The 15,825-nt window shown below is 64.9% G+C and overlaps 1 protein-coding gene across 2 annotated transcripts; it reads right to left on the reverse strand.

Moving 5' to 3' along the window:
- Positions 1 to 1,198: 1,198 nt before the first annotated feature.
- On the reverse strand, positions 1,199 to 8,226 carry FXYD3 (FXYD domain containing ion transport regulator 3). 2 transcript variants are annotated; one of them, XM_043502010.1, is made up of 8 exons: positions 7,274 to 8,226; positions 3,593 to 3,660; positions 3,421 to 3,453; positions 3,062 to 3,085; positions 2,424 to 2,498; positions 2,008 to 2,044; positions 1,684 to 1,721; positions 1,199 to 1,382 (listed from the first exon to the last, which is right to left on the reverse strand). In XM_043502010.1, exons 2-8 carry the CDS (start codon positions 3,630 to 3,632, stop codon positions 1,363 to 1,365), a joined length of 267 nt encoding a protein of 88 aa, XP_043357945.1. In that variant the 5' UTR covers positions 3,633 to 3,660; positions 7,274 to 8,226; the 3' UTR covers positions 1,199 to 1,362. The 2 variants fall into 2 exon arrangements, with proteins under 2 accessions (XP_043357945.1, XP_043357944.1); XM_043502009.1 differs by having other exon boundaries at positions 3,421 to 3,456; positions 7,274 to 8,216.
- Positions 8,227 to 15,825: the final 7,599 nt, after the last annotated feature.

Raw genomic sequence — 15,825 nt, forward strand, 5'->3', positions numbered from 1 at the left:
TTTCAGCTAGTCCCAGTCAGGTCCCCACCCCCCAGCTTTCGGGCACAGATCGTGGGTTCCTGGCTCAGCGTTAATCGTTTCACACCCCTGAGGTAACAATGCAAAGTACAGAGAGAAACTGAGTCACGCAGGCTCCCTACAGTTCCAGAACATTCCCCTGGGCCCAGTGGCTCTGCTGGCAGGGCCCCTGCCAGGCCTCGGGCTGGAAGCCCAGCCATGCTGGCCTAATGCTGCACTGGAATACGGCTAAGGATGCTGCTTGGCTCCTCCCGCTTCAGCCCTGTGGCCACAGCAGGCAGCTGGGCCAGGGGAGAGCAGGTTCCCTGTGGCCAGGGAGAAAGGATGGGTACAAATGTTGCCCAGCTACCCCCTGGGGCAGGCCTGGCCCAGCTGCGATAGCAGGGCAAGGGCGGTTTAACCCAGGCAGCCTGGGTTACAGAAGCCCCAGAGATGGGGTAGCCACCGTTGAGCCCTGGCTGCTGCGGGGCGTAGGGAGCTAGGCTCCCAAGAGCGCTGGTGATCAGCCTGTGGCGCCCTGTCTAGCCAGATCAAGGTGAGCTAGCCAGGGCTGCAAGAAAAGGATGCCAGGGGGCAGGGAAGAGAGCCTTCGAGAGCTGGAAACCTCTCTCCCAACCCTGTCTTCCCCTATGGCACAGGGGGATTGGACCCAGGGCCTGTGGCATGCCCTGCCCACAGGATTACATGGAGGGCAGGCTGCTTGGCACTGCCTGTGCAAGCAGCTGGCAAGGGCCCAGCCTGAGGTGGGAGTTGGCACAGAGCAGCTGAGTGGGGGCAGGATGCCTGTGGTTCATCCCATGCCCAACCCACAAAGCGGGGGCAACTTGGGCCTTTCTGGGCCAGTAGTTAGGTGCCCACTGAGCACAGGGCCTGGCCCTCAGGCTTGTGGCCAGCCCAGCCGGGGCTTCACCAAGAGTTCGGCCAATTCAACACGTTTTCAGGGGACGCTGCAAGTCCCTCACACTCTGCTGGAACCAGGAGCTTTCTGGGGTTCTCCTGCTGGTTCTCTGCCCCTAGCCACCAGGGCCTTCCCTACACCAGAGCCAGCACCCCCTAGAGGGGGAGAGGCCACTTGTCCCATTCCCTGCCCCCCCTCAAGGCAGCCAATCCTGTCCCCCCTGCGGGCTGGATGGGAGCTGGTGCCCCACAGAGGGGAAAGGCACCCATGACTCACTCAGGGTTTCAAGCTCAGGAGACTTTTATTCCACAGAGTGGAAAGTTCAGTTAAAAAAAAAAAAAGCTTCTCCCCCTCCCACTTCCCTAGATGGGGAGGGTGGGGGGGATGGGACGTCCCAGCAAGGAGCCAGCGCCCCGGGCGAGACCTGGCACCGGGACCATCCTGGTTCAGCAGTCACTGGTGGTGCCTGTGGAGAGATGGGGGGGAAGAGGAACAGACCCACTTACAAAAGGAGCCATGGGAACACTCTGTGGAGCTGGGGGTGGGGAAAAACATGCAACCCACTAGCCCCACACAGGGCCTCCTCCCCTCTGCAGCCCGAGAGGTCTCTCCTGCCAGCAGCCAGTAGGGGGCGACCTAGGGAAGCAGGAGGAGGCCCACAAGGGTCAGGGTGACAAGTTTAGAGACCCCCTTCCCTCCCCCCAGAATCCAATGCATCCCCCCAGGCCAACCAGGAAAGGGAGAGGAGTTGGGGGGGGGGGATTTACCAGGGGTGATGAGGTGCGGGGGCTCATTTGGTCGCCGGCTGAGGAGGGAGAGAGAGAGGGTTATGGGCATTCGGAACGTTATCTCCCCTTCCAACACCACAACCTCCCACTGCCCCAGTCTGACCCCCTCCATTCCCCCCAGCATGACCCCCCCCACCCACACACCATGCCCCCTCCTCACTGCCCCACCCCCACTGTTTCCCCCAATTCACACCACACACCCCCAGCAGAACCCTCTGCATCCCCAGCCACAGCATGACCCCCACCACCTCTTCCAAAGTGTAGCATGACCCCCCCTTGAACCTCCCAGACCCCACCCCCTACCTGGCTTTGCGGTTAAATTTGCATTTGCATTTTCCACCTAGGGAAAAAAGGGGGGGGGAGGGAAAGAGGGGGAGAGGGTTAGACACAAACCTGGTGGGGGAGGAGCAGCGATTCCCTCCACCCAGAAACAGCTGCCCCCTATCACTGCCCCCCCCAGCTAGTGACAGATGCTCAGTGCAGACAACCCCCAATTTCCTCAGGTGCCAGAACATCCCCACCCCACCTCCACCCTCCTACTGCCGACACCCCCCTAGGTCACAGGGACACCCCGCCTCCATCATCCCACGGACACCAGGACACCATCCCAGTTCTGAGGCCCCCCACCTACCTTCCTAGGGCCCTGGGACACCCCCATCCAACCCTCACCTGCTGGGTGCTGAGACCCCCTCCCCAGTCCCTGCCCCCACCCCACTCACTGAGCAGCACAACAATCCCCAGGGTGCAGATAACGCCAGCGGCGATCAGCCCCCCGACCCGCAGGTGGTGCCAGTCTGCGGGAAGAGAAGCCGTAAGAACCTGGCCTAAGGGGACCCCTAAATCTCTCTGCTGCAGAGGGGCAGCTCAGCTATGCCCCCACCCCCATATCCACCCCCCCAACGCCCTACCCAACACCACATTCCCCGAACCCCCCCATCCCCCTGCCCAACGCCATATCCCCCAAATCCCCCTACCCAACGCCATATCCCCCAACCCCACCATGAAATCCTCCCACCCAATCAGGTCCCCTGAATCCCCACCATCAAATCCCCCCAAATCCTTCCACTTGACACCACATCTCAGACTCCCCCATCCTCCCATACCCAGAACCCCCAACTAGATCCCCAAATCCCTCCATTCCCCCATCCTCTTCCCCCCACCCAATCCACCCTCCCTCCTCCTCCACCCCTTGGTCCAGTGCAGGCTCTCCACAGCTCATCCCAGGCTACATCCCAGCTCCCCATGACAGGGCAGGAGACTGGCCTGGCCAGTCCAGCCCCTCCCTGTGCCAGGCTCAGCTGGCGGGGTCCTTCCCCGGGAGATGCCAGCGGAGGGAGATGGCAGGAGTGGCACTTACCATAAAAGAAGGGGCTTGGTGGATCTGGCGTGGGGCAGAAAAGAAAGAGTTAGGGTCATGAGGCTAGGACTTCTGGGTTCTACCCTCAGCTCTGGTAGGGGAGTGGGGTCTCCACTGGGTTAGAGCAGGAGTGGGGGCCGGGTGTCAAGACTCCTGGGTTCCTTGGACCAATCCAGGCTGGTATCCTTCCCCCAGCTACTCCATTTCCCTTAGGCCTCTACCCTTCCCACCCCATCAGAGGAGTGACAGCCGGCTGAAGTGCCCCCCACCCCACCCCCAGTGAGTCCCCTCTACTCCCTCCTGCCTCTCAGGGCAGCTTGGGACTATGCTGGCAGCAGGAGCGTGGAGGGTGAACTCACCCGTGGGGTGTTCAGCCTTCAGGGCAGGAAACGCTGCTGAAAGAGAAAATAGCATTGGACTTCCAGCAGGGGGTGCTGTGGGGGGCAGGGCAGGAGAGCTGGCAGAGGGGGAGCTCCTGGCTACTCCAGCCCCAGCTTCTTCCAGCAGGGGGCGCTGTGGGGAGCTTCTCACCTGCCAAGAGCAGCAGGAGGCCGGTGGTCACTGGCTGCATCCCGGAACCGCGTCTGGGGGGCGGGTCCCTACGTAGAGGGGCAGGGCAGTTAGAGCCGAGAAGGGGCCAGCACCAGGACTCCTGGGTCCCCCCTAGACCTCACTCCCCAATGTTGAACCAACACCTGCCTGGGCCCCCATGTCACATTTCCCGCCCCCTCCCCAGACCACCAGCCAGCCCCGCCCTGGGGCCGGATCTGAGCCGGTGCCCCCTAGAGTAAAAAGCCCCATTCCCCCCCACCCTGGGGCCGGATCTGAGCCGGTGCCCCCTAGAGTAAAAGGCCCCATTCCCCCCCACCCTGGGGCCGGATCAGAGCGGTGCCCCCTAGAGTAAAAGGCCCCATTCCCCCGCACCCTGGGGCCAGATCAGAGCGGTGCCCCCTAGAGGTAAAAGTCCCCATTCCCCCGCACCCTGGGGCCAGATCAGAGCGGTGCCCCCTAGAGGTAAAAGGCCCCATTCCCCCGCACCCTGGGGCCGGATCAGAGTGGTGCCCCCTAGAGGTAAAAGGCCCCATTCCCCCGCACCCTGGGGCCAGATCAGAGCGGTGCCCCCTAGAGGTAAAAGGCCCCATTCCCCCGCACCCTGGGGCTGGATCACAGCCGATGCCCCCTAGAGATTAAGGCTTTTTCTGTCAGTTGAGGGCGCCCGCTCTCCCCAGCTGAGGCCGTGGGTTCATAACCTGCGAGGTTAGTCAGCCGAGCACGCAGAGCCCTGCCTGGGACCCCACCTTGCAGCCGGGACCCCCAGGGAATGGCCTGGAGATGGGGTATCCTAGCAACCAGGAGGCCCAGCCCAGCTTGGCAGTCAGCCGGCTCTGGCCAGTGGGAGGACAATGGGCTGCGGGTCCGAGGACCCCGGTGACCTGACCAGCCGGTTCCAGCCGGAGGGGAACAAAGGATGGAAGAGAGGGGCCCAGCGCCCTGTTTACCTGGGACCAAGGACAAAGGACGGGGAGGAGCTGCTGGGGAAGGGGATACAAGATGCTCGGCTGGAAGGAGGGGGCTGCTGGACTGGGGTGGGGAGAGAGCAGGCAGAGCCCCCCTGGATGCAGGGGAGACCTAGATGTGCTGTGCTGGGGGAGGCCAGGCCTGAGGCCCAGAGAGTTTCCTCTGCTGGGTTCAGACGCTCAGTAAACCCTCCTGTGTTACGCTGCCTGGGAGTCACTGCAGGCTAGAGACCGGGGTTGCTTTGCTCCCTCTGGGCATGGAGGCCCTGGGATCCCAGAGCCAGTGGACTCCCTGAGGGGCCAATGCAACTGGCCAGAAACTGTCCACAGAGCATATGGGGTGGTGGGGAGCATAGCCAGGGCTGGATCAGGACTCCTGGGTTCTATCCCTGGCTCTGGGAGGGGAGTGGGGTCCAGTGATTAGAGCTGAGGGTGGGAGGGGAGCCAGGACACCTGGGTTCCATCCTGGCTGTGCCACTGGCTTGCTGCACCTCTGGGTCAGCATCCTCCCCTTCTGCACTGGGTGGCCCTTGGGCCAATGTCCCCAGTGCTCAGATGGGGGAGCAGTGCCAAGCCCAAGCAGCACCAGGGCACACATGCCCCCATCACAGCAGGGCAGGAGTCCAAGGGGTGGCAGCCCCAGCCCAGGCTCCCTAGCACCTGTGCCATATGGTAGAAAATAGGCTAGGACTGGCAATGGGACAGGGAGCGCCTCCTCCAGCTCTGGAAGGGCCTCAGCCAGCTCAACACGCTCCTCCCCCCAAGCCAGGCACCCAGGGCCCCTTAGCCCTGCTGCCCCAGAGACTAGGCCACCCACCCAGCTCCCTCCAAGTCAAGAGAGATGCTTGGCTGAGGGATGTCCTTAACCCATCCTCTTCTCCCAAGGATGTCATAGCAGCTGGCAGAGCTGGAATGTCCTTAACTCCGCCCCTCATCCTTAACCTTGCCTCCTCTCCTGGGGGTGCTATATCTGCTGGCAGAGCTGCAGCCAGGGTCGAGTCCGTACCATTGGGGTAAGGCACAGAGGGGAGGGCCGGGGGGGGTCACTCCAACAGAGGAGACAGTCCAACACCCCTGAACCAGGCTGGGCTTGAGCCCCGCCCCACCAGCATCACATGGCCAGGGTTCAGCTCTGCCCCCAGATGGAGGGTGCCCCCCCGAGGCAGGGCTGGGACACCTGGAGCAATTGAACTGCCCTGGTCAAGTCACCCCAGTATGACATCCCAGTGACTCAAGCCCCAGATGCCCAGTCTGGGTGTCAGGTTGGCCCCCAGCCCCCACCTAGCACTTCTCATCAGTAGGGCTCTGAGCAGGCCAATATCACAGTCTCCCAGTGCAACTGAGGAAAGTGAGGCACAGAGAAGGGCCAAGACTCAATCCAAGCTATCCACTAGGCCGCCCTGTCTCCAAGCGAGAGAGAACGCACCCAACCCAGCCCCACCCCGGGGCCGTTGTGCCAAAGGTGAATTCCTCTCCCAGGAGCCAACAGATTCTCTGGCTAGGCTGGATTTGTCTGGTTTCATCCACCAGCTGACAGCTCCCGCTCAGCCTGTGTCTACTGAGCAGGGGGGCCGCTGCACTCAGCTACCACCCCCCTCCTAGAGCCAGCTGGGGCTCTGGGAGCAGCAGGGAGCCCAGGCCTGAGCTGCCAGGATTCCCCGGGCGGATTCCAGGGTTAGGGTGTCTCCCCAGCCTGGGGCCTCAACAGAGCTGGCTGATCCCGCTGCACAGGGAGCCAGGCCAGGGTGCGGCCCGTAGAAACCCACCTCCCAGGGTCTCCTCTTTCTGCCCTGCCCCAGAGGTGCCTGGGGCAGCAAAGGGTCCAGCCCACCACAGCTCTGCCCTGGGGAGGGGAGGGAAGCTGGCTGGGTGCCAGGAGTACTGGGTTTCGGTACGGAGTACGGACTTTCCCTGGCTTGGGGAGGAGAGTGGGGTCTAGGGGTTAGACCAGGGGAGCTTGGAGCCAGGACACCTGGGTTCTCTCCCCATTGCTGGCAAGAGCTGGGAGGCTGAGGGTGCAGCATGGCCCAGGCTAATTGTGTTTCAAGGCAACCCCCTAGAGCAGTATCCCATTAGCCCCCAGCTGGGGCAGGATTTATTATTCCAGTAACAATCCCAGTGAACCAGGCCTAGCTTGGATCATTTTCACACTGCAGCACAACCCCCCCAGCCAGCACCAGGCATCACTACCCCAGTGCCAGGTGCCTGCTCACCGGGACCTCAGAGCGCTAGTACCGCAGTGCTGAGCTGGCCACCCAGAACAGCCATTGACACAGGGCAGGGGCAGCCCTGGCCCCCAGGATCTTCTGAGGATGTAATGGGACATACTGCACCCTCTGCAGGCCCTGCACAGACCCCTTCCTTTCCCCTCCCCACAGATCAGGGACCCCCCCTTCCCACCAGGCACTGCACAGACCCGCCCCCCCAACCGAGCATCCCTCCTGTAGCATTTTAACTTGGAGAGGGCAGATTATCCTTCCCACTTTACAGATGGGGAAACTGAGGCACAGAGCAAGGCCAGCCTGGGCTGCCAGCAGCCAAGCCAGGAACAGAAGCCAGGCATTCAGGCACTCAGCACATTCACCCCAATACCCACTCCCAGGGCAACCAGACAATCTGTCCACAGCAACAGGCAACAGCTCCACACTAGGGCCAGGATCCCCCAGCCCAGTGAGGGCAGCACCAGGTGACTTACCTAGGCCAGAGCAGCAACAACAGCAGCTAGGCACAGACAACACAGCTTAGCTTTCTCCTGACTCAGCTGGTTAAGTAGGGCAGGGTCCAGACCACACCCAGGCAGGTGGGGATAGGTTTGGCTGCCTGGGCTCCAAGTGGGGGAGGGTTGAGCCTACATTCTCCACCTCAGCCAGCCAGGAGCTGATCCGGGTACTGCAGCAGGGATTGGGCAGCCCCTCGGGGGCTGGGCACTAGGGAGACGAGTTTGGAGGTCTCTGCACGGTCCCCTCTTGTGTGTCAGTGCTGCAAAGTGTCGGAGTGGGAGCCAGGACTCCTGGGTTCTCTCCCCGGCTTTGTGAGGGGAGTGGGGTCTGGTGGGTTAGAGCAGGCAGGCTGGGAGTCAGGACTCCTGGGTTCTTGCCCTGCCTCTGTGAGGGGAGTGGGGTTGGGGGGGGCCCTGAGTTTCTGTGTGGTTGTGGGTAATAGAATTGCAGGATTATGCAGCATGCTAGAAATCAACATTCAATGAGGGATTCCTGGGCTAGCAATGGCTGCAGGTTGGGAGTGAGGAGTGCAGGCAGGGCAGGGCAGGGCTGGGCTGGCAGGGGCTGTGGGTCAGGAGTGAGGGGCACCAGCAGAGCTGGGCCGGTGGGGCTGTGGGGTAGGAGTGAGAGGAGACAGCAGGGCTGGGCTGATGGGGCTGTCGGGTGGGAGTGAGAGGGGCTGGCAGGGCTGGGTCTGTGGGGCAGTGAAGCCGGAGTGAGGGGGGCCGTCAGGGCTGGGATGTCAGGGCTCTGGGGCAGAAGTGAGGGGGGCCAGCAGGACTGAGCCAGTGGGGGCTGCAGGTCGGGAGTGAGGGGCACAGGCAGGGAGCCCAGGGCCAGGAGCAGGTCCCAGTTATCTGTGTGTTCAGGACATTCCCTCCCAGCTCCGTATTTGCAGTTCCCGGATGCTGACGTTGCCCAACAGCGAGAGCCCTGGCACAGCCTGGCCCCCGGAGATAAAGTGGGAGGGCTGGTGCTGCAGCTGATGCTGGGAAAGGTTAAAGAACCGGTGATGGGCACCTCCAGCCCTGCCATGGGGGTGACAGCAGCAGAACTGGGGACCTCCATTCACTTTAACAGCGAGACCTGGTCTGGGCAGGATGGATCATCAGCTGGGAGCCAAGACTCGGGGGTTCTCTCCCCCGTTCAGAGCCGGGAGCTGGGGTCTAGTCATAGGTGCTGGAACTAGGGGTGCGTGGGATGCTGCAGCACCCCGTCTTGAAGTGGTTTCTGTATTATACAGGTTTATAGCTTGGTTCAATGTCTCTCAGCACCCCCATGATAAAAATTGTTCCAGCGCCCTTGGACCTCATAGTTAGAGGAGGGGCAGCTGGAGTCCTGCCTCTAAACACGAGAACCCAACTCCCCTTCCACAGCTGACAGGAGAACCCGGGCTCAGCCGGGGGCGCTGGGCTGCAGGGAGCGGAGCAGGGGGCTCAGCCGGGGGCGCTGGGCTGCGTGGAGCAGGGGGCTCAGCCGGGGGCGCTGGGCTGCAGGGAGCGGGGGGCTCAGCCGGGGGTGCTGGGCTGCAGGGAGCGAGAGGCCCAGCTCGGGAGTCACAGCCGGCTCTGGCCAGCGGGAGGACAATGGGCTGCGGGTCCGAGAGGACCCCGGTGACCTGACCAGCCGGTTCCAGCCAGAGGGGGCCAGAGGACGGAGGAGAGGAGAGGAGGCCCAGGGGACCCTGTTTAGCTGGAGAGAAGACAATGGCCGGGGGGGGGGGTTTAGGGGAGGTGATATCGGATGCCCAGTGGGGAAGCAGGAGGGCTCGGGACTGGAGAGAGGGAGCAGGCAGAGCCCTCCTGGATGCAGGGGAGACCTAAATGTACTGTGCTGAGGGAGGCCAGGCCTGAGGCCCAGAGAGTTTCCTGTGCTGGGTTCAGATGCTCAATAAACCCTCCTGTGTTACGCTGGCTGGGAGTCGCTCCAGTCTGGAGATCAGGGGGCATTATTCCCTGTGGGAGTGGAGGCCCCGGGGGTCCAGAGCGAGGGGACTCCCTGAGGGGACCCACGGCGAGAGACAGGCGTGTTAAGGCTCAGAGGTGCGGTTCCAGGATGGGGAGGGGCTTAACCCCCAAGAGAGAGTGGACCCCCGAGAAGGGCTGTCGCACTGAAGGGGGTTCCCCCCAGGGACCCTATGAGGCCAAGAGTGGGCACGACCTGGGAGTCTGTGACAGGGGCGCTGTGCTGCAGGGAGCGAAGTGGGGGGCTCAGCCGTGAGCACTGTGCTTTGGGCGCTCAGTGAGGGGCGCTGTGCTATGGGGACACTGAAGGCGGATTGTCCCAGGCAGTGTATCTGTGTCACGTCTAAACTGCAGCTTGTGCAAATCCCCATCAGCTGCAGCTGGATTCCTCACTTCCTGGCCTGAACTTTTGCGGCATTATGTGCAGCTGTTTCCCAGCTGCTCCACCCAGAGGTGGCTGCATCCCAGCACCGGTCACACCATCCCTGCCCGTGCAGCCATTCAGTGGACGCTGCTGGTCAGTCTCTGCCCCTCCTCACTGGCTCTTGGCTGCCTGTTTGAGGCCCCTTTGCTGCAGGGGGAGTGGGGCTGGCGACAGTCCCTTGGGGAAGCACAATGGGGCTTGCGTGGTGCCCAGGCAGGAATTTGGGGCACACTGCCAGCCCTGGCTGCCCTGCCTGGCTCTGCCCTGTGGGAACCGCTCAACATTGAAAGGCAGAGGCCTGGGGTGGGTGGTCCTGCCCTGAGAGCTCCCCATAGCCCCCTGCAGGGAGATCAGAGGAGACCCGCCCCAGGCACCACCACCCCCGCGGCGGGGGGCAGCAGCTGTGCTGGGACTTCGGCCTCCCCCACACTTGGGGCCTGGATACCCCAGAATTGATTTTCACCTCTCAGTTGCTTCCTTTCCCCAACTTACTGTAAAACCAGGAGCAGCACGGACCCTCAGACCCGCTTCTGGCCATGTGCCTGGCCGTCTGCACTCCTCTGAGGTGCCGGGCAGAGCTGGGGGAAGGAGGAAGCCCAGGGCTGGCTAGCAGGGGGCTGTGGGTCAGCACTGGGGGCACCAGGCGGAGCTGGGGGGGGCAGGGCTGGGTTAGCAGGGGGCTGCGGGTCAGCAGTGGGGGCACCAGGCAGAGCTGGGGGGGGAGCAAGGCTAGGCTAGCAGGGGGCTGCGGGTCAGCAGTGGGGCACCAGGTGGAGCTTGGGGGGGCAGGGCTGGGCTAGCAGGGGGCTGGGCTGTGGGGGAAGGAGGGAAGGGGGGCAGGGGCCCTGCAGGGGGCCTGGGCTGTGGGGGAAGGGGGGCAGTGGGGAATCCTGTCTCTCATGGCTGCTGCCCTGTCCCCATCCCGGGCACATGCTGGTTTCCTCTGACCCCGTCCCCATGGGGCTCCCCCGGCCCAGCCGCGCACAGAGGCCCATTGTCCAGCGCTGGCGGACACACAAGGCCCCATTGAAAGCCAGGCCTGGGGGGGGAGGGGAGGGTTCAGCCCAGGCTTTGTTCTGCCTCCACAGGAAATTCTGGGAGCCGATGATAAAACCTGGCAACAATGTGGGGCCCCTCCCTGCCCCAGGACCCGCCTACCCCACACAGAGCCACCAGCCCCAAGGAGAACTGGCCAGGGCGGGGACTGGCTGGCTCGGGGTGGGGGAGGGGGAAATGGGGCACGGGGCCTTTCCCCTCTAGGGGGCGCTGGCTCCGATGCAGTCCCAGGGCAGGGACTGGCTGGCTGGGGGGGCGGGGGGGGAATGGGGCCTTTCCCCTCTAGGGGGCGCTGGCTCCGATGCAGTCCCAGGGCAGGGACTGGCTGGCTGGGGGGGCGGGGGGGGAATGGGGCCTTTCCCCTCTAGGGGGCGCTGGCTCCGATGCAGTCCCAGGGCAGGGACTGGCTGGCTGGGGGGGCGGGGGGGGAATGGGGCCTTTCCCCTCTAGGGGGCGCTGGCTCCGATGCAGTCCCAGGGCAGGGACTGGCTGGCTGGGGGGCGGGGGGGGAATGGGGCTTTTCCCCTCTAGGGGGCGCTGGCTCCGATGCAGTCCCAGGGCAGGGACTGGCTGGCTGGGGGGGCGGGGGGGGGAATGGGGCCTTTCCCCTCTAGGGGGCGCTGGCTCCGATGCAGTCCCAGGGCAGGGACTGGCTGGCTGGGGGGGCGGGGGGGGAATGGGGCGTTTCCCCTCTAGGGGGCGCTGGCTCCGATGCAGTCCCAGGGCAGGGACTGGCTGGCTGGGGGGGCGGGGGGGGAATGGGGCCTTTCCCCTCTAGGGGGCGCTGGCTCCGATGCAGTCCCAGGGCAGGGACTGGCTGGCTGGGGGGGCGGGGGGGGAATGGGGCCTTTCCCCTCTAGGGGGCGCTGGCTCCGATGCAGTCCCAGGGCAGGGACTGGCTGGCTGGGGGGGCGGGGGGGAATGGGGCTTTTCCCCTCTAGGGGGCGCTGGCTCCGATGCAGTCCCAGGGCAGGGACTGGCTGGCTGGGGGGGCGGGGGGGGAATGGGGCCTTTCCCCTCTAGGGGGCGCTGGCTCCGATGCAGTCCCAGGGCAGGGACTGGCTGGCTGGGGGGGCGGGGGGGAATGGGGCTTTTCCCCTCTAGGGGGCGCTGGCTCCGATGCAGTCCCAGGGCAGGGACTGGCTGGCTCGGGGGGGGGGCGGGGAATGGGGCCTTTCCCCTCTGGGGGTGCTGGCTCAGGGACAGAGCCCATAATTTTGCTCTGAGCTCAGTGAGTCTCTGTCCAGCTCCCTGCGGAGTGGGTCCCCTGTTAACAGTGACGGGGCTGGTTCATGGGGAGCGGCTCTCCCTTCCCCCCCCCCCGCCCCTCGAAGGGCCCCTCCAGGGAAGAGCTGGGGCAGATTGTGTGGGAGCAACTCACCCCCTCCTTCGGCTCTGCTCTCTGAGCCCCAGCCACCCCCCTGGCAATAGGATGTGGCAGCCAGTTAGGTCTCTAGAGGGTGGCTGACACATGGAGGGGAGTGGGGTCTAATGGTTAGAGTGGGGGAGGCTGGGAGTCAGGACTCCTGGGTTCTGTCCTTTCAGTTCTGTGTGACCTGGGTCAGGACCCTCCTGTCTCATGCCTCAGTTCCCCCAGTACTTTGGGGTCCCATGACTCCTGGTGTCTCCGGGTCACACTGGGGGGACGCTGTGCAGGCAGCTCTGAGCACAGGACGTGGTTGTGTGGCTCCCCGCCCCCACGCAGAGGGGAGGCGCCCAGCCCAGCCCTGAGCCTGGAATGCCGCCATTCAGGGCCCAGCGCCCACCCGTGGGTCCAGCTGGGAGGCCAGGGCACCCGGAGTTCAATGGCCGGGCACTGTGCTGCCCCCTGCCCTTTACCCCCCTGTGTCCGCTCTGCGGGAAGCTCGTGGCATTCCCGGCATGTGGGTATTGCACAGGAACAGGGGAGCTGGTGGTGTTCAAGCAAGGGGGTTGGGAGCCAGGATTCCTGGGTTCTATCCCCAGCTCAGAAAGGAGAGTGGGGGTCTAGTGGCTTAGAGAGGGGGAGGGGTGCGAGTTCTCTTCCCACCACAGACATTGACTCAATGTCATATTGGGCAAATCTTAGCCCCTTTGTTCCTCAGTTTCCCTTTCTGTTCTATGGGACGAGTGATTCCCCTCCTAGCTGACTTGAATTAACATCTATAAAATGTGTTCAGCTCCTACCGTGCAGAGGGGTAGGATCAGAACTGGGGGATGGGAAGGGCAGGGCACTGTGTCTGGGTATGGGGGAAGCCCCAGGCTGGGATAGCAGGGTTTGTCGGCGGGGGGAGGCGCTGCAGGTCAGGAGCACCAGCACGGCTCTGTGGGTGGGGGGGCTGCACATCGGGAGTGAGGGGCACCAGCATGGCTCTATGGGTTTGTGGGAGGCTGTGGGTCGGGAGTGAGGAGCAGCAGCACGGCTCTGTGGGTTTGGGCTGGGGGGCTGCGGGATGGGAGAGAGGGGCACAGCACGGCTCAGTGGGTTTGTGGGGGGCTGCGGGTCGGGAGTGAGGGGCACAGCACGGCTCTGTGGGTTTGTGTGGGGCTGCGGGTTGGGTGTGAAGGGCACAAGCATGGCTCTGTGGGTTTGTGGGGGGCTGCGGGTCGCGAGTGAGGGGCACCAGCACGGCTCTGTGGGTGGGGGGGGCTGTGGGTTGGGAGTGAGGGGCACAGCACGGCTCTGTGGGTTTGTGTGGGGCTGCGGGTCGGGAGTGAGGGGCACCAGCACGGTTCTGTGGGGGGGGTGTTGTGTGTCGAGAGTGAGGGGCACCAGCACGGCTCGGTGGGTTTGTGGGGGGCTGCGGGTCGGGAGTGAGGGGCACCAGCACAGCTCTGTGGGTGGGGGGGCTGCGGGTCGGGAGTGAGGGGCACAGCACGGCTCCGTGGGTTTGTGTGGGGCTGCGGGTCGGGAGTGAGGGGCACCAATACGGCTCTGTGAGGGGGGGTGTTGTGTGTCGAGAGTGAGGGGCACCAGCACGGCTCTGTGGGTTTGTGGGGGGCTGCGGGTCGGGAGTGAGGGGCACCAGCACGGCTCTGTGGGTTTGTGGGGGGCTGCGGGTCGGGAGTGAGGGGCACCAATACGGCTCTGTGGGTTTGTGGGGGGCTGCGGGTCGGGAGTGAGGGGCACCAGCACAGCTCTGTGGGTTTGTGGGGGGCTGCGGGTCGGGAGTGAGGGGCACCGGCACGGCTCGGTGGGTTTGTGGGGGGCTGCGGGTCGGGAGTGAGGGGCACCGGCACGGCTCGGTGGGTTTGTGGGGGGCTGCGGGTCGGGAGTGAGGGGCACCAGCACGGTTCTGTGGGGGGGGTGTTGTGTGTCGAGAGTGAGGGGCACCAGCACGGCTCGGTGGGTTTGTGGGGGGCTGCGGGTCGGGAGTGAGGGGCACCAGCACGGCTCTGTGGGTTTGTGTGGGGCTGCGGGTCGGGAGTGAGGGGCACCAGCACGGTTCTGTGGGGGGGGTGTTGTGTGTCGAGAGTGAGGGGCACCAGCACGGCTCGGTGGGTTTGTGGGGGGGCTGCGGGTCGGGAGTGAGGGGCACCAGCACGGCTCTGTGGGGGCAGGGGTGGTGGGTTGGGAGTGAGGGGCACTAGCACGGCTCTGTGGGTTTGTGGGGGGCTGCGGGTCGGGAGTGAGGGGCACCAATACGGCTCTGTGAGGGGGGGTGTTGTGTGTCGAGAGTGAGGGGCACCAGCACGGCTCTGTGGGGTTGTGGGGGCTGCGGGTCGGGAGTGAGGGGCACCAGCACGGCTCGGTGGGTTTGTGGGGGGCTGCGGGTCGGGAGTGAGGGGCACCAGCACGGCTCGGTGGGTTTGTGGGGGGCTGCGGGTCGGGAGTGAGGGGCACCAGCACGGCTCTGTGGGGGCAGGGGTGGTGGGTTGGGAGTGAGGGGCACTAGCACGGCTCTGTGGGTTTGTGGGGGGCTGCGGGTCGGGAGTGAGGGGCACCAATACGGCTCTGTGAGGGGGGGTGTTGTGTGTTGAGAGTGAGGGGCACCAGCACGGCTCTGTGGGTTTGTGGGGGCTGCGGGTTGGGAGTGAGGGGCACCAGCACGGCTCGGTGGGTTTGTGGGGGGCTGCGGGTCGGGAGTGAGGGGCACCAGCACGGCTCGGTGGGTTTGTGGGGGGCTGCGGGTCGGGAGTGAGGGGCACCAGCACGGCTCGGTGGGTTTGTGGGGGGCTGCGGGTCGGGAGTGAGGGGCACCAGCACGGCTCGGTGGGTTTGTGGGGGGCTGCGGGTCGGGAGTGAGGGGCACCAATACAGCTCTGTGAGGGGGGGTGTTGTGTGTCGAGAGTGAGGGGCACCAGCACGGCTCTGTGGGTTTGTGGGGGGCTGCGGGTCGGGAGTGAGGGGCACCAGCACGGCTCGGTGGGTTTGTGGGGGGCTGCGGGTCGGGAGTGAGGGGCACCAGCACGGCTCGGTGGGTTTGTGGGGGGCTGCGGGTCGGGAGTGAGGGGCACCAGCACGGCTCTGTGGGGGCAGGGGTGGTGGGTTGGGAGTGAGGGGCACTAGCACGGCTCTGTGGGTTTGTGGGGGGCTGCGGGTCGGGAGTGAGGGGCACCAATACGGCTCTGTGAGGGGGGGTGTTGTGTGTTGAGAGTGAGGGGCACCAGCACGGCTCTGTGGGTTTGTGGGGGGCTGCGGGTTGGGAGTGAGGGGCACCAGCACGGCTCGGTGGGTTTGTGGGGGGCTGCGGGTCGGGAGTGAGGGGCACCAGCACGGCTCGGTGGGTTTGTGGGGGGCTGCGGGTCGGGAGTGAGGGGCACCAGCACGGCTCGGTGGGTTTGTGGGGGGCTGCGGGTCGGGAGTGAGGGGCACCAGCACGGCTCGGTGGGTTTGTGGGGGGCTGCGGGTCGGGAGTGAGGGGCACCAATACAGCTCTGTGAGGGGGGGTGTTGTGTGTCGAGAGTGAGGGGCACCAGCACGGCTCTGTGGGTTTGTGGGGGGCTGCGGGTCGGGAGTGAGGGGCACCAGCACGGCTCGGTGGGTTTGTGGGGGGCTGCGGGTCGGGAGTGAGGGGCACCAGCACGGCTCGGTGGGTTTGTGGGGGGATGCGGGTCGGGAGTGAGGGGCACCAGCACGGCTCGGTGGGTTTGTGGGGGGCTG

The sequence above is a fragment of the Dermochelys coriacea genome, chromosome 24, assembly GCF_009764565.3.
Source record: "Dermochelys coriacea isolate rDerCor1 chromosome 24, rDerCor1.pri.v4, whole genome shotgun sequence".
In the NCBI taxonomy this organism is placed as follows: domain Eukaryota; kingdom Metazoa; phylum Chordata; order Testudines; family Dermochelyidae; genus Dermochelys; species Dermochelys coriacea.

What these genes read in the sequence shown, in the direction of transcription:
- FXYD3 (XM_043502009.1), bottom strand. Translation starts at nt 3,632, where the DNA reads ATGCAGCCAGTGACCACCGGCCTCCTGCTGCTCTTGGCAG. An exon ending in AAATTTAACCGCAAAGCCAG is followed by an intron (nt 1,722 to 2,007) that starts GTAGGGGGTGGG and finishes CTCCCTCCTCAG; the next exon opens with CCGGCGACCAAATGAGCCCC. An exon ending in CCCGCACCTCATCACCCCTG is followed by an intron (nt 1,383 to 1,683) that starts GTAAATCCCCCC and finishes ATCTCTCCACAG; the next exon opens with GCACCACCAGTGACTGCTGA.